Source organism: Poecilia reticulata, chromosome 4, assembly GCF_904066995.2.
Source record: "Poecilia reticulata chromosome 4, P_reticulata-male-v2, whole genome shotgun sequence".
NCBI classification, from domain to species: domain Eukaryota; kingdom Metazoa; phylum Chordata; class Actinopteri; order Cyprinodontiformes; family Poeciliidae; genus Poecilia; species Poecilia reticulata.
In genome coordinates this window covers 32,184,853-32,205,728 of record NC_088833.1, presented here as the reverse complement: position 1 = coordinate 32,205,728, position 20,876 = coordinate 32,184,853, and the positions used below count along the sequence as shown (strand labels likewise).

The window sequence follows — 20,876 nt, the reverse complement described above, 5'->3', positions numbered from 1 at the left end:
CACCTCCTGGTTCTTGGAGGTGCACTTGGAGGTGATGCTGGGATAGTAAACGTCCAACAATTTGATAAATTGTTGGACGTTTACTATTGTTTACTGAAAGTGTTCTGTAAAATTTAAATCCCTATTAGCCAATAGGGATTTCAATTTTACAGGACACTTTCAGTTATAGGTTTGCAACCATATAACTCTATGTTTGTTTTTGCAACAAAAATCAGATATCACTTCTAGTAATAGGATGAAAAGATAAAAAAACATGCAAAATCATTTTAATTTGTGATCCAAATGAGACATTTACAAGGATTCAGGATATAAGCATGTCATTTTAAGAGATCACAACCAAAGGAACATCACAAGAAAAAAATAGTTTGTACAGATTTCAGCTTACAGTAAGTAGCCAGTTGGAGATTATTAGAGAACACTAAGGCAAACCATCTTCAGAGGAAACTTTGCCATTTCTGAATGTAATCCACCACAGCACGTGCAAAACTTGAACTAATGACACCCTTTATTGGTGATCAACTGTAAAAGTTACACTCTGATTAAAACAAAAGATATATATATATATATATATATATATATATATATATATATATATATATATATATATATATATATATATATATATATATATATATATGCATATATATACAAAAGATATAATCATGTTCAAAAGTATTTGAAGAGAGAAATATATAAAACACTGGATCTTTCTAATCTTTACCACTGATAATAAGTCGTCTTAGTGCTCTGGAATATCAAACTGGCAAAAAAGCTTTTTAATATATTTTTATTATTACATGTGAATTCAATTTATCAACAATGTTTCTTGCTTTCATATTTTTTCCTTGCATAAATGGACATTTCATTAAATGATGAAAATGGTGTAAATGTAGATTTGCATGAACAACATACATTCTTAAATGAGAATGTGTTCTTCATCCAGGAAGTAAGTTCATCTTACACCTTTTTCTAATTCTCCTTTAAAATGACAAATTAACATTTGAGTCAAACCAATTCCATTTCTCTGTTTGTCTTAGAGTTACAGGGAGATTTTGGATTGAAATATCCTGGAAAACAAAACACTGCTAAGCCTCACCGGGGGCAGCTGTTTCAAGAATTTGTTCCTGGTTTAGAGGTGGATTTGTTTTCCATGAAGCGATTTTCAAAAGTATTTGAAGAGAAAAATATGAGTAGCAGGAAATCAGCTGGTTTATGTGGCCGTTGGAGTGCAGGTATATATGTGTGAAATGTTGGGGAAAATATACACTGCCTGTATCATACAGTATGATGTCAGCAATTATAAGGATGCTTCTGAGTAGCCAGAAGGAAGTACAGATGTAGCATGACTTTCAGAATCTCTATGTGCTTAACCCTCCTATTATGTTGCGGGTCAAATTGACCCGTTTTAAAGTTTAAAAATATTTTAAAAATAGTTGTAAGTATTTTTATTGCATGAAACTTTTTCTATTTGTCTTAATAGGTGAACTCTACATATAAATTGAAAATTTATTCATTTTACACATTTGCAGCCCCCCCTGCGTCTACTTGTTACATCGATACTGTTTGGGTCAATTTGACCCGGCAGTCAAGTTAAAGTGCAAAAAAAGATTAAAAATGTCCAATTCTATTTGTTTCCTTACAGCTATGAACCTTATTTCACCACACACACACAAACACAACACACCACACACACACACACACACCCCCCCCACACACACACACACACACACAAACCCATTTTCTCCCTGCTCTCTTTACTTCACAATGAACTGCGAGAAAGCAGGTTTTCATACAACTTTTGATGGGAACCTTTTCTGTTCCCGTGGACAAACTCCACCCACACTGAGTGGACACTCAGTAGAAGTGGAGGAAAACATAAATACTCTCTGTATGACTCATTTATCTTGATTTTAATTGGCGGTCAATTTGACCCGGAACAGTATGTGTGTCTCAAGTTCAATTATAAAGATCACCCTTTGAAAAAAAAAAAATTAAATGTAATATAAAAAAATTTACCAAAGATCACTTTCAAGGAAATTATTGTTTTTTTTGTGTCTACGTTTTTTTTCAGTGGACATAAAAAATGTAAATCCCATTTTTTATGTCCAAATGAGTAATTGAGTAAGTTGTCGTCATTAATCCTTAACTTCTGAGAAATAAAAAACATAATTGCACAAATTTTGATTGAGATGTTTAGTATTAGAGTTAATAATCAGATAAAAAAATGTTTTGGAGGAATTTTTTGGTTCCTGACACTATTGCATTATAAATACTTTCAAATTGACCCACGAACATTATTGCTATACCTCAGAAACGAACATAATAGGAGGGTTAATAATGCAACAATGCAAAAGTGTATTATATGGTTTTTGTTGTTTTTTTTTATTTCTTCAAAGGTAGAGGTCTACAAAAGCAGGAGACACGCTGCACAGCTTTCAGTCTTCAGATTTCGAAAAGACTTGAAGTTCACACTGTGAACTTCAAGTTTACAGTCTTTCAGTAAGGATTCTTTTTTCCTTACTGAAACACTGAGGATTACACACTTCACAGCTGTTCTTGTTGTGACAGGATTTATCAACTCATCTGCAGACTCAGTGGGCCATAATTTAACCCGAAAATGGACAGTCATAACTTTGCAGACACTCCCATCTGGTGGCAGAGAATAATAATGACATTATGTAATATGAGAAGTTGGCTGTTACTCAAATTGCCCAGAATTTTAAAATTGCATACATATAAATTAAAAGACTCAACATAACAGAAAATGTAAGCATAACTTAATAAAAAAATCAAATCCTCCACAGCCTGTGAACAGAAACCATTTCAGAGTTAAATGATAAACAGTCCTAGTAGCAGGTGGTGACTGAATTCTGATCCACTCCACTACAAAATTAAAGTGTTGCAATTTAAAACACTTTAAGGTTATTCCAAAAATCAAATCAAAATGTGATTTTTATGATGTGTTGACTGTAATATTTGTAATACTTTTGCATCGAGAGTTTGGAACATTTATTTTTTTTATGCTGTTGGAGGGTTTTGGAATGACTTGATGGATTTTTTTCTAAATATGATTTTATTTGTATCTTAACAGACAACGAGGTTTGGACTGGATACCGCAAATAAGTTTTGAATTTAAGATATTAAAATTTGTTTCTTGGGAAATATATTTTTTTAAGATTTCAATCCTTTAAATTAAGCTGGACTTAAACCCATCCATCCATCCATCCATCCATTTTCCTGCACCCTTGTCCCTCAGTGGGGTCGGGAGGGTTGCTGGTGCCCATCTCCAGCTAACGTTCCGGGCGAGAGGCAGGGTCACCCTGGAGGTTGCCAGTCTGTCGCAGGGCAACACAGAGACACTGAAGTTGAGTGGGATTGGTTATTGCAGACTCTAGTCTTCACCACATATCACATTAACAAGATTTCAAACCAACCCATCCTGCCAACTGACTACGACCACTACAGGATTGATGCTGATTTTTTTGCAACCATAAACCTGGAGTAAAATAAGGTAAAACAACCATACAGTGTCTGTGAGCCTCAGATTATCATGTCTTTGGATAATGTGGAAGTAAACCCAAGTGACAAGGTTATGGGTTTTTTGGCTTTGGATATATTTGTTAATATTTGAGTTAAATGGAGGCAAACCCTGTGTATGTATTTAAGATGACAATTCAAACAACCATTCTTTCCTTGACGTCATGGAGAAATCACTAGAAAATCAGCCATGATATCAGAAATATTTGCAGTTTCCAGATGCCTGGACTCCTCCAGACACGTTCATCTGTTCAAGCAAGAATAAAGACCATGGGAATGGTCAAATCATCATCCTGATAAGGAAGGAGATGGGTTCTGTGCTGCAAAGATAAATGGAAGATAAATGGATAACAAACAGGAAAAAGCCACTATTCCAAAGACATCCTAAAAAGCCAGATTGCATTTTGCAAATGCACTCTGGGTTAAAGACCAACATTTCTCGAAAGGTGTGGTCTCAGAAGAGTTCAGCCCTAATAAACATTATTAGACTGAGAAAGTCTGCAAGCCTGAGAACATTATCTCATTTGTGAAGTGCTGGGTTAGTTGGCATCATGTTGTGTGGGTGTTTTACTGTAGGAGGGAGTGGTGCACTTTGTAACATGAATGAAGGAAAGAACATTGTTTAAAAACATTGCAGCAACACCTGAAGACATCAGTAAGGGACCTGAAGCTTGGGACATTGTCCAATGGGGTCTTCCAGTGGACAATGTCCCAAGGCATGTTGCCAAATAAATTACAAGGTCCCCAACATCAATGCTTTAATGAGGCCATCATGAAAGCTTTGATGGTAAATCCTATGGAAAATGCATAGGCACAGCAAGGTTTGAGTAAGCAGGGCAGTCTCCAAACCTGGCGCAGTTTGGAGTGTTGCCAATTCCTCCTTCTGTTTAGAGGAATGAGCAACACTTTGGAAAGGAAACATTTGACCCAAATCATAAGATGCTATTTTCCCAAATTCCAAGGAAATTTCTATGTACTTCTGAGTCCATAGAAAGGTAAAAATCCACTAATTGTTCTGAGAACAGAAATAATTTTGGTAATCCTAACTGTCCTTCATCTGTAAGGGCTTTATCTGCTTTAATGTTAGATAGTGAGACCAAAAAGTGTTTGTGTCTGTCTACATAATGTATAGAAATATCTTGAATTTAAAATGCATAATATGCCGATGTTTTTTATCGTTCCATTCACAGGTACACACAAAAAAGATTATGCTTTTAAACAGTGCCAGTACAAAAAAAAAGACAAAACAAAAACCCAACAGCAAATGAATATTATGTTGTCATGAATGACCCTGCATGCGCTTCCTTAGAGCTGTTAGGACACAGGGCTGCATGTTTTGCTGGTGGAATCATCCAAGACATCCCAAGTAGACTTCGTCCTTTAAATAATCTTTCCAGTGTGTCTTCATGGAAATTATTCACAGTCTCTGTCTTTCTCTCTGTCTATCTTCCTCTGTCTCTCTCTCTCTCTCTCTCTCTCTCTCACACACACACACACACACACACACACACACACACACACACGCACGCACGCACACACACACACACACACACACACACACACGCACACACACACACACACACACACACACACACACACACACACACACACACACACACACACACACACACAGACATAAATACAAATAATAAAGGGGGTTAGTAATACACACCCATTCATAATGGCATATGCCCCTGTAGTTGCTTTTGCAAAACCCTAAGGAACTTTAAATCAACATAAGTTGAACACAATCAAAAGAATGCACAAAAAGGCACATTTTACCCCAGTGTTGCTGAACTGTAAGACTCAAGTGTCAGCGAGCATCTGTAGTATGGCTGCCGGAGCTCAGTCTTCACACATTCAGAAGCACAACAGCTAACTCTCAGATCCAGCCCATTGATGCTCATTAGTGGAAGGCCTCGCTAGGCCAAGAGTCACCATCGTCCCCTGCTATTATTGATGGCCCTCAAGAGGCAGCAGATACCGTAAACAAGCTGGTCCATTGAAATATAGAAGTGTTGAGCCAAAACCCAAATATAATCCAATATTTTCTGTTTTAACCCACCCATCACCTAAACCTTGCAGCAAGGACAGTAGGGTGGAATCCATTAGTGGAGGGCCGATGACGCTAGTCATCTCCTCCACTGTACAGGTCGGCCAGCTTGCGGAAACGTGGCCCCCAGTCGCCAAGGTAATCGTAATCCTGGTCTCCACAGCTTGACGAAGAGTGCAGGGAGCTGAGGGAGCCGGCAGTAGAACTGCTCCCCTCATAGTCAAACACCAGCAAAGAGTCGTAAGGGGGAGCCGTGGGGTCATGGTCTGCAGCCTTCAGGCCCTGAAAAGAATCCACAAAGAAGTAAGGAAAAAGTGCATCCAGGTTACTCAGTGTGTTGCTGTGGAAATGGCTTTAGAGTAAGCTACCCCCTTTAGCAGGCAGAAGGAGACAGAAAGAGACTTAGCAAAGCAATAGAAAATAAGGTAAGTGGTTTTCACAACAGCCTGATTCACATTCTTACACTAGTTATACCTCCCTCATCCTCCAATATTGTGACCAAATAGTATTATTAAAAATTTGCATTATTTCATTTAATTGTAACAATCGCTTGCCAAAGAGAGGAATGACTCCACGATGAGGTTTTCTCTTTAATTCACAAAGCTATTAAATTCCCCAGCCTGACACCTTGCCTGTTGTGTTGCTGCAAAAACACCCACTATCTGTAGCATGTTGGTTGTGTAATGGTACTAGAACTTTGTAACCACAATACTGTTATAACCCGTAACAATATTATGTACAGTTCAAAACTTACATGAAAACCTCACTGCATCCTAAACATATAGTAATTATACAGCAACACAAGCCTGGCAGGTAGCGAGCTTTAATGCCTCACTGGATTCAAATTACCCATTATACCCATTACCCAGAGTATAAAACCTTCACACACAAAGTGATATGCAAAATGATCATGTGTGTCTCTTGTCACAGGTTAATCCTTTGAGTATTAACCTCAGCTGTACATCTGACAGCTAAACTACTTGTATGAACAATTATCAAACTGTCAACTTTTATTAGATAAACCTAAACTCCATTGGATCGGCATGAGATTTTCCATATGCTGTTGAGCAAGCAACCATAATATTACTGCATATACAGTGGGGAGAACAAGTATTTGATACACTGTTGATTTTTCAGGTTTTCCCACTTGCAAAGCTTGTAGATGACTGTAATTTTTATCATAGGTACTCTTCAACTGTGAGTGATGGAATCTAAAACAAAAATCCAGAAAAATACAATGTATGATTTTTAAATAATTAATTTCCATTTTATTGTGTGAAATAAGTATTTGATACACCAGAAAAAAGAAACTTAATATTTGGTACAGAAACCTTTGTTTTCAATTACAGAGATCAGACGTTTCCTGTAGTTCTTGGCCAGGTTTGCACACACTGCAGCAGGGATTTTGGCCCACTCCTCCATACAGATCTTTGGAGGGAGCTCCTCCAGAGCCTTCAGGTTTCAAGGCTGTCGCTGGGCCACACAATAACTTTAAGCTCCCTCCAAAGATTTTCTATTGGATTCAGATCTGGAGACTGGCTAGGCCACTCCAGGACCTTAAGATGTTTCCTACGGAGCCACTCTTTAGTTGTCCTGGTTGTGTGTTTTGGGTCGTTATCATGCTGGAAGACCCAGCCATGACCCATCTTCAGTGCTCTTACTGAGGGAACGAGGTTGTTGGCCAAAATCTCACGATACATGGCTCCATCCATCCTTCCCACAATATGGTGCATTCGTCCTGTCCCCTTTGCAGAAAAGCATCCCCAAAGAATGATGTTTCCACCGCCGTGCTTCACGGTTGGGATGGTGTTCTTGGGGTTGTACTCATCATTCTTCTTCCTCCAAACATGACGAGTGGAGTTTAAACCAAAAAGTTCTATTTTTGTCTCATCAGACCACATGACCTTCTCCCATTCAGATGGTCATTTGCAAACATCAGACGGGCTTTGACATGCATTGGCTTGAGGAAGGGCACCTTGCGTGCACTGCAGGATTTTAACCCTTGACGGCGTAGAGTGTTACTGATTGTTTTCTTTGAGACTGTGGTCCCAGCTCTATTCAGGTCATTGACCAGGTCCTGCTGTGTAGTTCTGGGCTCATTCCTCACCTTCCTCAAGATCAATGATGCTCCACGAGATGAGATCTTGCATGGCGCCCCAGACCAAGGGAGATTTTCCGTTATTCTGTATTTCTTCCATTTTCTAATAATTGCACCAACTGTTGTTGCCTTCTCACCAAGCTGCTTGCCTATTATCCTGTAGCCCATCCCAGCCTTGTGCAGGTCTACAATTTTATCCCTGATGTCCTTACACAGCTCTCTGGTCTTGGGCATTGTGGAGATGCTGGAGTCTGATTGATTGAGTGTGTGGACAGGTGTCTTTTATACAAGTAACGAGTTCAAACAGGTGCAGTTAATACAGGTAATGAGTGGAGAACAGGAGGGCTTCTTAAAGAAGAACTAACATGTCTGTGAGAGCCAAAATTCTTACTGGTTGATAGATGATCAAATACTTATTTCACACAATAAAATGGAAATTAATTATTTAAAAATCATACATTGTATTTTTCTGGATTTTTGTTTTAGATTTCATCACTCACAGTTGAAGAGTACCTATGATAAAAATTACAGTCTTCTACATGCTTTGCAAGTGGGTAAACCTGAAAAATCTACAGTGTATCAAATACTTGTTCTCCCTACTGTAGCAGAGAATTAAAGTAGTCCGATAGTTATACAATAATTTTTCTGTCAAGACTATTATAGATCCAGTGTTCATGCTTTCATACCAAAGAAGAGCATGGAATATCAATCTGAAAGAATAACACCCCTTTTGACAACCCTTGTAGACTGACTGATACCCCCTGAAAGAAGCACTTTAGAAAACAACTTGGATTATAACACCCACTCCCACCTACAACCCAGTACTTCAGCCACGACATATTGGCACATCAGTCCTACAAAAAAACATTCAAGCGAGAAAGGCTTTAGCAGAGAAAATTTGGAGGGCTGTATGTTAAAGTGTTGAGACAGACAGTAGGAGGAGCTGAGGGGGAAGAAGGGATTATGGAGGAGGACAGAAAAGAGAAAGATTTGGGTCAGGCTGGACAGATGCTGTCTCTGTGAGTAGATTCAGCCGATTACCCTGTTTGGCCTGAAGTTAAGCCACCAGCTCACATACATAGTTGCTTCAGGGACAGCATCTTGTCTTTCAGTTTGTATGAGGACATAAAAAATGAGCTGGACTTCCAACGAGGTCTTCCAACATCAAACGAACCCCTTGCTGCCCCCAAACTAGCCTAAATCATCAACATTCTTTCTCTGTGCTTGACTGTAGTTATGGGGAGTTGGCACTGAAAGCTATGCATTATGGTCAGACACCTGTCCTATGATTACAGATGCTAGGGCAGATGAAACTTTAAATGTGATACAGAGTTCACACAGTAAGAATTTTATGTTGACTTTTGCTCCGGTTTTCCCTTTACGACAATCTTAAGGAACCCCTATTATCAGGACATTCCTGTTGTGTGTAGTGTGTTAAAAGTGACCTGGTTCACTCAGAAGGAAGTCGGGAATGCTCCATGTGAGAGGACAAATGAGAATGTAGCCTGTTAATGTGACATTAAGCTAGGGCTGGGCAATATTGCTGAAAAACATATGACAACTTAAGGCTTTCATATCAGTCAATATCGATAATTACGGGTTCATTGTTTTTTTTGTTTTAAATATCTGAAATACTGACAAACTGGTGCCGTAACTTTTGTTTAATCCACAGTTTCCTCTCCAGTTGTTCTCATTTTCTCTTTTCTCTCCTCTCTGCTATTTTTTATTTATTATGAGGCACCATAATGAAACCTGAAACTGCTCCTGCACAAGTTACTCAACAAGTTGTTGCTAGGTAATCAAAGAGTTACTTAGCTACCTGTGAGAGTTTGAGGAGCTAAAGCTTTTCCTCTGCTTACATCCCCCAGAATGCTGTGTGACTCTGGATTGGAGTTCAATATACGAACAACGACCATGTTTCTATTGTAATACATAAAGACAAAGGTCTAGGGAAATTTCTTGTTTAACATCTAAATGTTGGCAAGTGAGACTGGTTTCAGTGTGGCCTCTTTGGTTTCGAAAATTGGCTTATAATTATTATATTATTATTATGTTAAAAAGTTTCTGTTTGGCCCTAGTGGCTTTTATCTGAGAGTAGTTAGACATGACAGTGGGTAATGAGAGAGAGGGAAGACATGTGGCAAAGGTCACCATGTCTTGAACCTGTGTGCTCTACCCCTGTGTCATCACAGCACCCCAACATTGCTTATTTTACAGCTCTCAAGTTATGTTTTCATCCAACTGTTGTGAATTTTGAGCAAACTTTTAAAGGGGAAGTATTATGTAAAATCAACATTTTTGAGCTTTACATCATGCTGTGCATTCCCTCATCAAAGCTATACCTGGAGTGTTGTCTTGATTATTTCATATATGTCTAAGAAATCCTTTAATCTCCCATGGTAACCATTCAGTTGTTCAAAATGCCTAGGTGGACCTAGTGCTGCCTTCAATGAGCAGCTCCTCCTCGGAGCTGCAGTTCCCAAGCTTCTGCCTCACAGAGCAGCCCTCCACTGCAATTCACCACTCAGCTCCTTCAAACTAGCCAGCAGCAATTAGCAAACAGGTGGTGTAACTCAGCATTTGATCTCATTATAGGAGCTACTTCTCAGTGCAATGCTGATAAAAACGTTGTTAAAGGGTTAATAGAATAGCCATGTTGTGATGACTTCCAGATGGCCGAGTTTCAAGGTGTTAAATTATGAAGTTAAATTACTTTTAAGTTGTATTTGGTATATAGTGATCTAATGACAACTGAGGGTAAGATAGGTACTTGATTGTACTATAAAATGGCACTATTTGCCTGGAAAATACAAAATACTGCCCCTTTAAAATGACACAATTTAATCTCTTGGTTTGGAGTGCAGAGCGTGACCTAATCAGTTGTTGATGCTACACCTGGCTGTAATACATAAGATCTAGAGCTTGCAAATTAGTACGGACCACGCATCTCATGCTGAAGGTTTAGACTGTAATCACTATGTCAGAACTTTAATGCCAAAAGTTTCTCAGGAGAGATCCTTGGAAGAGGAGATTGAAAAAGATTGTTGTTTTTTTTGGTATTTTTCAGAAAAGCCATAAACCAGTGTAAAAAACAATTTTTCAAAACTGAGAAAGTTATTTCAAATACTGCAGTTTAATACTTTAAAATGCATATAAAAAACATTGATGGAAACACTACTTCAGACAGTTTACCTCAACATGTGAATCATTACAAACTCTGAACCAAGCAGTGTACCTCATGGATGAAGTCTCCTATATCTCCTTGTTGAGGGGCAGCAGAGCGGAGGGGGTACTGGTGGTCATGGTGGTGGGGCCTCTCGTCCAGACGTCTGATTCCCACTTTTACACACTCTGGCTCCAGGGCATCAGGCTGTTGCAGTTGGCTCAGGTCATAGTCCTAAACGCCCAATAAGAGTCGAACATCCACAGGCTTACACAACACACTTTCCTATGCATCAACTGACTGCAAATTAGCCCTGTTTTAACATGTTTTCTGGAAAAAGTGTTTTTAAGGTCCTAACATTTAATTAACTTTAATCCTAGTTTAGGGGGATATTCTAAAAACTAAACAGCAACACCAACATCTCAATTTAAGTACATAATCTGCTTACACTGAGAGCTTCATAGCCACAATCATTTTGTTGCGGTGTGGTATTAAATTATAACCCATATGCTGTCTCAGTTTTTTCCTGCTGCTGGTAGTGCACTACGTTCATCACCCCATCATCTGACAGGTCTGCAGTAGTATGGTTCTTTGTGTGTGCCTTTTAAGCTAGTTGGGCTCGCCAACAGTCCCCGGCTGGCTCTGTCTGTACATTAGTGCCAAATAAGATGGGTTACTAAATATTTCAAATTGTTAAAATGCAGAGGTGGCCCAAGGCATGAAAGTACATCAACTTAGGCAGTAACAGATGAGAGGTTCTGAAAGTTTTTGTCACAAAATAAAAGAAGACCAATGTAAAGTTATCCGAAATGAGGCTAGGGACCTAACTGGCCTGCTATGGTTTTATGTCTTTCACTCAGGTTTGAACAGCAATACGTAATCTTTCAAAACAGAAAAATGTAGCCTTTTACTCAAGGTGGGAAAACAAGAACAGAGTTCTTCTAGCCAGGACATGGCATGTTACAAGAACTCAAATGCAGAATTCTAGGCAAGTCATCTTAGGTCTCTCCCTAAGACCAACAACAAACTATATGATAGTTGTTGGACACCACATAAGAAAAATGTTTTGCCCAGGATATGTGTCAAAAGAAGCTGCAAGGAGTGGCAGTTCCTGATATGAGTGACATGCGCAACCGCCCAGGACGGCATCTTGAGAAGGGGCAGCATGCACTTGCATTCGTTTATTCATTTTTCAAGATAAAAGAATGCAAGTCTATTAAAGTGAATAAAAGCAGGGAAAATGGGTTGTTTTCTTTTCCAGGTTACACGCGACTATAAATGCTGAGTAGTCACACCTTTAGAGGTTTGCAGTGAGACTGATGTCAGATATGTCTGTGAAAAATTAAAAATGTGTGCTGCGTGTCTTTAGATCTCACATATGCTCGCTTGATTTCTTGCACGTGCGCTTCCAACTTGATAGAGTTAACGTAAATGAGCCACACCACCAGTCACATCCAAGTTCTTTCTTTGTTATTCTTTGCAAATATTGCATTTGCTTACATAAAACATGTTTCTCAATAGAAGAGATTTATGGCTGAATCTGTTACTATTATTGATAGTGTTATTATGGCAGATTTTACATTGGAGTGCCCTTTCCACTCTATCCTCATCCTGAAGGAGCTGTTTGTGGATGAAGTACGATGTCAGTGCATATCAATTTGTTGTGTGTGCGAGGGTTAGTGTTTCCCCAGCAGGAACATAAAGCGGCTTATGTGAGAAGTTGTATGGAAAGACGGACAAAATTGTTCTTCAACAGAGAGCAATTAATCCTATTTCAAGATCCCCCTTTGTATTACTCTTAATCTTTGCTTTAGAGGAAAGACTGCAAACTGCAGAGAGGCATGGTGTTTGTGTGTCAGCTGTAGAGCTTTCTGTTGTGTGTCTATGTATGGAAGTGAATATTTGATTTTAGGGAAAGTGTAATGGCTGCAGTTACAGCCACACAAATGTGGTAACATTCACTTTCACCACACGCAACGGGTTCACATTCACTCTCACTACAAATGGGTTCACCTCACTTATATTTGGGTTTCTTTAAGTCTAGGATTCAATTTACAGAATAACTGGTTTTGTTTAGAAGGCAACACATTGCATTGTATTCTAGAATAAGTGCACACATTTTAGTCTACATTGTTGTGTTTTGCTTGATTTAACCTTTGTTTTTGAGTTTCCTTAGTGCTGGCTGCTCCAATCCTTTAGGAGAGCAGAGAGGTGGAAATGGGGTGGAGCAAGCCAGCTGAGACTGCAAATTGGTTCATACCACTACTCATCATCCAGAGGGGTGGGGGATGGGATTTTTCTATGTTGGTCTCGGTTAGGTTTTTGTGTATTTTCCCCTTGGTGTGTTGTATGTGGCCTGATCAGCCAGTATTTAAGTTTCCCCTTTTTGTCTGTTTGTTTGAGTTATTATGAGTTGATGTCTGTTACTTTGACCTCTTTTATGGGCCCAATTTTTGTCATTTTTCTATTATTTACCCAAGTGTTGTTTGGGTTAAATAAAAAACAATTATTTTTGACTTAAAACTGGTGCCTGGCTGTTCCTTTACTGCTCGGTCCATCACAGTGGTGTCAGAAGTGGGATCTTGCAGTTAAAGGCACCAGTTATTTTTTCTAGTAGCCCTCTCCCCTTTCCAAGCTATGCAAAGAGCAGGAAGGAGTGCCAAAGGACAAAAAGGAGAGCCTCAAAACCAGCTTGTTGGAATGGAGGAGCAAGTTGGAGAGGAAAATGGAGCCTCTGGAGGGGTGGATAGTAATGAGGGTAAGGAACCCACAATATCAGAAGTGATTTCCATTCTTCGTTCTCATATGGGCCAGCAGGAAGCCCAGGAAGCAAGACGAAGGGAGAAGTTTAATCGGCAGGAACAGCGCTTCAGAGCATTGCGACACCAATTTCAGCTGCTACAGATGGAAGTGTAAGCGCGTACCAACCCTGCTCTTGAGCCTCAATTGGATGAGTCTCAACCATCCGATGCAGAATCAAATGAAGGTGATAAGCCCACCTGCTGCAATAATGAGCAAAGGCATGCTCCCTCAGGTCAGTTATACTCTTATGAACCCACACTTGAAAAACTGACGGATGAGGATGACATTGAACATTTTCTAACATTTGAACGCATGGCTCTAGTTTGCCAGCGGAAAAAAGCAGATTGGGTCTTTTATCTGATTCCATTACTCACTGGCAAAGCAAGAGGTGCGTATGTTCACATGGATATGGATGACTCTTTGGAGTATGATAAAGTTAAAGAAGCGGTGCTCCAAAAGTACAACATTAATCCTGAAACATACAGATTGAGATTTCGATCATTGGAAGTAAAACCTGAGGAGAATCCAAAAGAATTGTATGCAAGATTGAAGGAGTTATATGGAAAGTGGGTGATGCCAAGACAAAAAAACTGTGCATGAGGTCGGTGAAATAATCATTTTGGAACAATACTTAAGAATGCTGTCTCCTGAGTTGCAGATATGGATTAAAGAACATAACCCAAAGTCGGATGAAGAGGCTGACGTGTTTGTGGCAGCACGAAAAAAAGGACAACCCTGGAGTCAAAAAGCATGGAAGATGAGGGAGGTTGCAAGACCTGTTCCCCATTACCAAAAGACAGGGGTGAGTAAACCTCTAAAGGTCCAGTCATTGAATGAACCATTAAGAGTCCCAGCCAAGACAGTGATTTGTCATCTGTGTGGGATGGAAGGACACACAAAACCAATGTGCCCAAAGAACTCCACAAAGATAACACAAATGTGTTTTGTGCCCAGACAAAGTGTGGACTCTAAAGTGGCGTTTGGTTTAAGGACGACCTCAATTGAAGTTGAGGTAAACAATTAAAGGCACTCATTGACTCAGGAAGTACCCAAACCCTGGTGCACAGAGACTTTGTTCCAGCAAATAAAGTTAATGTGGAAACAATTCCTGTCCGCTGCATTCATGGAGATGAGTTGTCATATCCAACAGCAGACTTGTATATTAAAGTACAAGACCAACTTTATCTTCTAAATATTGGTGTGGCTGAGAATCTGCCGTTTCCAGCAGTACTGGGTCAAGATCTGCCTGTGTTGTGTGATTTATTAAATTCCAGCAATATGTGCAACATTGCATTAACCAGATCTCAAGCTAAAAAAAGAGAGGAGTTTATACAACCACTCTGCGCCTTGCCTTTTTATGATGCGGACCTGGAGACCACACCCGGGAAGTCTCGCAAGTCCCGCAGACAGCGACTGCAAGAGAAATTTCAACACACTGTTGTTAAATCACCTTTTAGCTCTGACCCTGAGTTACCTTTGGGGTTTAAAATCCCCATTAACATCAGAGAAATGCAGCACAGTGATCCAGCTCTAACATCTTTATTTCAGAAAGCAGAGGGAAATGAATGGCCTGAACAAGGTTTGAACGGCCTGGGGGGATTTTTGCTGAAAGATGGCATCCTATATCGTCAGCAGGGGTCAGCATTGCAGTTGGTGGTTCCTGAACCAGTCCAGAAGGTGGTGCTGTCTTTAGGACATTCCATTCCATGGGCTGATCATCTTGGAAAGCACAAGACAATGGCCTGCATCAGAAAATATTTTGATTGGCCTGGAATACGATCTGATGTGACTCTGTTCTGCAAAACCTGCCCTCAGTGCCAAAAGTCTTCCCTAAGAATTCCCCCCAGAGCTCCTCTTCAGTCTTTACCAATCAACACCCCGTTTGAGCGGCTGGGAATGGACATTGTTGGTCCCCTAGAAAGAAGTAAATCAGGTAATCGTTACATGCTGGTGATCCTGGATTATGCTACAAAATATCCAGAGGTTTTTCCTTTGAAATCAATAAAAGCTAAAGCAGTTGCCTTCTGTCTCATACAGCTCTTCTCACGAGTTGGTTTTCCAACTGAAATTCTCACTGACTGGAACTAATTTTCTGTCCACTTTGTTGAAGCAGGTGTACCAACTCCCTGGAATTAAGAGCCTGAAGACCACTCCATACCATCCTCAGACAGATGGCCTGACAGAGCGCTTCAATCAGACCTTGAAGCAAATGTTGCGCAAGTTTGTCAATGAAACCAATACAGACTGGGACCAGTGGCTACCTTACCTTCTCTTTGCATATAGAGAAGTGCCGCAGGCCTCTACTGGTTTTTCACCCTTTGAATTGCTGTATGGCTATGAGGTCCGGGGTCCCCTATCTCTGTTAAGGGAGACGTGGGAGGGTGACAAAGAAAGATATCAAGCTGTAAATGTTGTCTCTTATGTTGTCCAGATGCGGGCACGACTGGAAAAGATGATGGCGTTGGCCCAAGCTCATAAGGAAGAAGCACAGAAACGTCAGAAAAACTGGTATGACCAGTCGGCTCGCCAGAGGTCTTTCAGTCCTGGCCAGAAAGTGCTGGTGCTCCTTCCCAGTGCTGACAGTAAACTGTTGGCGAAATGGCAAGGTCCGTATGAAATCCAGAGCAAACTGGGGCAAACTACCTACAAGATCAGCCCCATTCCACCAGAGTGCTCCACGTCAATCTGCTTAAAGAATGGGTGGAGAGGCCAAAGGCAGATGTTTTTCTTATTTAGGGTGTGACAGAGGAGGAGGATAACCAGTACCTGCCAAAGCCCTCACCTCAATTGCTGGTTCTGGACCACTTCTTGGAAGAAAAGCAGGCTCAGGTGAGAAATCTGTGCAACTCAAATATGTTTCAGGGAAATCCTGGTAAAACAGACCTTGTCCAGCATGACATTGTATTAAAAGATGGAGCCTCTGTGAGAAGGCTGAGTTACAGAATACCTTTCACTGAAAGAGGAAGTCGATCTGATGCTGTCACTCGGAATCATTGAACCATCAAGAAGTGAGTGGTGCCATCCAGTGGTTTTGATGCCAAAGAAGGATGGCAGCATACCTTTCAGCATTGATTTCAGGTATTTGAATGGAATAACACAGTTTGATTCATATCCAGCTCCCCGCATTGATGACATGGTGGAGCGGATTGGGAAGGCCAGATATTTAACAACCATAGATCTCTGCAAGGGTTATTGGCAGGTACCTCTGACGGCATGGTCAAAAGAGCTTACTGCTTTCCTGACACCGTGGGGCCTGTTCCAGTTTATAGTCATGCCCTTTGGACTACATGGTGCCCCGGCAACATTCCAGAGACTGATGGATCAGGTACTGTCTGACATGTCTGATTTTGCTGCAGCCTACCTTGATGACATAGTCACTTTCAGTTCTACCTTGGAAGATCACCTGAAATGTCTGGAGAAGGTGTTGGAGCGCCTTCAATCTGCAGGCTTGACTATTAATCCAGCCAAGTGTGCGATTGCCGAAACTGAGTACCTGGGGTTTGTTATAGGAAATGCAGTGATAAAGCCTCATATAAATAAAATTACAGCTATAGAGGCCTGCCCTCTGCCTGAGACCAGAAAACAGTTGAGATCCTTTCTGGGTATGGCAGGGTTCTATCATCGTTTTATCCCTCATTTCTCGGCCAGGGCCGCGCTATTAACGGACCTCACTGGTTCCCGAAGCCCCATCAAGACAGAGGAGGCCAAAACCGCTTTTCAGGACCTACGGCAATCTCTTAGTAAGAGTCCAGTCCTGCACAGCCCTGATTTTGAGAGATCTTTTATTTTACAGACTGATGCCTCTGAGAGAGGTTTGGGAGCTGTTCTGTTGCAGGGACCCCCTGAGCGCCATCCAGTGGCTTTTATTAGCCGCAAGCTGTTTCCCAGGGAAGTACGATATTCAACCATTGAGAAAGAGGCACTGGCCATTAAATGGGCCCTGAATTTCTTCAAGTACTACCTTCTTGGCAGAGAGTTCACCTTAGAAACCGCCCATAAAGCTCTCCAATGGATAGAGAAGATGGAAGGATTAGGCGATGGTACCTTGCCATCCAGACATTTCGATTCACCATCCTCCATATCCCAGGCAAGGACAACTGCATCGCAGACTGCCTCTCTCGCTGCCCCAGCGAGAGATCTGAAGAGGGGGAGTGTGTGATGGCTGCAGTTAAGCCACACAAATGTGGTAACATTCACTTTCACCACACGCAACGGGTTCACTCTCACTACAAATGGTTTCACCTCACTTATATTTGGGTTACTTTAAGTCTAGGATTCAATTTACAGAATAACTGGCTTTGTTTAGAAGGCAACACATTGCATTGTATTCTAGAATAAGTGCGCACATTTTAGTCTACATTGTTGTGTTTTTGGTTTATTTAACCTTTGTTTGTTTTTGAGTTTCCTTGGTGCTGGCTGCTCCAATCCTTTAGGAGAGCAGAGAGGTGGAGATGGGGTGGAGCAAGCCAGCCGAGACTGCAAATTGGTTCATACCACATCCAGAGGGGGGGGGAATGGGATTTTTCCATGTTGGTCTCGGTTAGGTTTTTGTGTATTTTCCCCTTGGTGTGTTGTATGTGGCCTGATCAGCCAGTATTTAAGTTTCCCCTTTTTGTCTGTTAGGTCTGTTTGTTTGAGTTATTATGAGTTGATGTCTGTGACTTTGACCTCTTTTATGGGCCCAATTTTTGTCATTTTTCTATTTACCCAAGTGTTGTTTGGGTTAAATAAAAAAACAATTATTTTTGACTTAAAACTGGTGCCTGGCTGTTCCTTTACTGCTCGGTCCATCACAGAAAGATAAAGTGTCATTTTAACCTGGATTATTAAGAAAAGTAATTTATGTTTGTGGACAATGTGTTTGTATGTGAGAGACATGCTTGTGTTTACCTGATCCTCTTCTCCACCTCCCTCCTCATCATATTTGAGGATGTTGTCTCGGACATCGTCCTCTGGGTCGATCAGAAGTTGCTTGGCCTGACGCTCTTTATCCCTCCTCTTCATCCACATCACAAAGAGGAGTACCAGCACTGCAAGGCAAGAAGGATGAGGAAACTAGTAAATGTAAGAAACAAATCAATCTTCAGTAAACATCTTTGGGTGTGGGGCAGGGTGCTGCTATGCAATCTAAAAATATTAAACGTCCTCAGAAACCTAGTAGAGAGAGAACAGATAGCAGGAGACTATTTTCACTTTGAGAATCTAATCCATAATAAATCAGATTGAAGTCTTAATGTTCTGCTAACATTACTTTGGATTCAGTGTTTTATAAAACAAAAAGCTCTGTATGTTTGCTCTAGTATTTACATGCAATTTTATATAAGCATTTAACATTTGGTAAAATAAAAAATGTAAAAATCTAATGGACTGCACCAACTGCTCCTGCAGTCTGCTGTTTCAATGTATATCTGGCCTGAACAACTGGAAATCAGGAAGATCCAAATTAGTTGTGAATAACAATTCAAATTAAAATTATTGACTTAAATACACATTTTCAAATGTGATTATTTTTGTAGAAATGGTTTACATAATGTACAGAATGAATTGTATATATATATATATATATATGGTTGTTGGTAACACTTTATTTGAAGGGGTGTGCATAAGACTGGCATGACACTGTTATGAACATGAATTGCATGATTTTGTAAATTATGATAATTTAAGGCAAAGTTGGCACTTTTAATGGACTTTCAATGCAACTTTTAGAGCAACTTTGCATTAAAAATGTCATTATTTACCAAATGAGACTTTATGACATTCATAGACTCCTTCATGTTCATAACAGGTGTTATGTCATGTTTATGACAGTGTCATGTCAGTCTTATGCACCCAGTGGCGCAACTACACATTATTCAGGTGGATGCAAAAACATAGATCGGCGCCCTGTCCCACCCCCCCCCCGAGGCGACGATGCGTGAAGGGTAAAACTCGCTACATTTACCTCGTTATGTGCGCGAGGTGAAGGAGCATAAGGCGCGCAGAAGTGTAAGGGAAAACATCATCGGCGCGCCGCCCCCTCCAGACGGGGTTTTGGCGCCCCCTCTGGTGCTGCGCCCCTATGCGTTGCATACCCTGCATACCCACTTTTTGCGCCACTGTGCACACCCTTCAAATAAAGTGTTACCTGGTTGTTTAATTTTCAAGTCTAAGTGGAATCCAGTTTTGTTTTACAATTTAATTCCATTCAATTTATTTAGTGGCAATTCATAATCCATGTAATCACATTCTAATCGCATTCCATATTATTAAACAATGCAGTCAAGTTTAGTGTTCTCCTCCAATTTGTTACAAAATGTTTCCTGTTCAAGGAAACCCAGCAGATTGGATTGACGTGAAGAATTGCATTCTCCTGGATGAACATGCATGCATTGTGTTGACGGTTTTGATATAGTTTTTCTTCTTTAGGACGTCAAATTTCAAAATATATGAAACTCTCATGAAATAATGTAGCATCCCATGACACCACTCATGCATCCTCCTCTCACAAAATGGAACTAGGAGGCACTGACTCCATTAGTATGGTGTTACTGTTTCATCCAGCCAAACTTCTGCTGGAAACAAAACATCAAGTCTATGTTCAATAATGATTAAAAATGACAAAGATGTAATGTTTAATAAAGCCAGTTTAAATGACTTGGTCTGCAATCATTTACATCAAGGGTGTCCAGGATGTAGACAAAAATATGCACAAACTCAAGATTGGAGTTTTAAAACTTTTATAAAAGAAAACTATGGTACTTTACAAAAAAATTTACTGCCTTTCAAAAAAGACAAATACTTCTGCTTTACTTTCAAAAGATTTGTAATTGTAAGTAAAGATGGTAAAACTCTTTTTATTACCTTTTATCAACCTATTTTATAGTCATAGTTCATAGTATTTCAAACACCCAGTGATTTTTACTCAAGAACAAACTTTGGTGGACCCATTTGGTAGACTAAAGTAAGATTAAGAAGTTTTTCGGAAGAATGAGTGGCTCGTTCTTTTATCCCTCTCCTTCTTGCTGAGAATAGAATACACACGGAAAAATCCAGACAAAGAAGATGACAATCAGCGTTTAGGACTGGGCAGATTTATGTTTCAGATGTACAATGATTTGCAGCTATATTTTCTACAGAAATCCATCCATCCATTTTCTGTACACCTTTGTCCCTTAGGGGTCGGAAGGGTTGCTGGTGCCTATCTCCAGCTAACGTTCCAGGCGAGAGGCAGGGTACACCCT

At 40.2% G+C, this 20,876-nt stretch overlaps 1 protein-coding gene across 3 annotated transcripts in view; it reads right to left on the bottom strand.

The window, feature by feature from the left end:
- Positions 1-249: 249 nt before the first annotated feature.
- Positions 250-20,876, bottom strand: part of LOC103464061 (cadherin-2-like) — a 158,277-nt gene continuing 137,650 nt past the window's right edge. For 2 of the 3 annotated variants that reach the window (XM_081606665.1, XM_081606664.1), the window contains 3 exons: positions 18,544-18,683; positions 10,924-11,085; positions 250-5,872 (listed from right to left, as the gene is read on the bottom strand). In XM_081606665.1, coding sequence (XP_081462791.1) covers positions 5,666-5,872; positions 10,924-11,085; positions 18,544-18,683 — 509 coding nt within the window. In that variant the 3' untranslated portion in view covers positions 250-5,665. Of the gene's footprint in view, positions 5,873-10,923; positions 11,086-15,176; positions 15,568-18,543; positions 18,684-20,876 lie in introns of those variants that run through there. The other variant, XM_081606666.1, reaches the window with a different exon arrangement.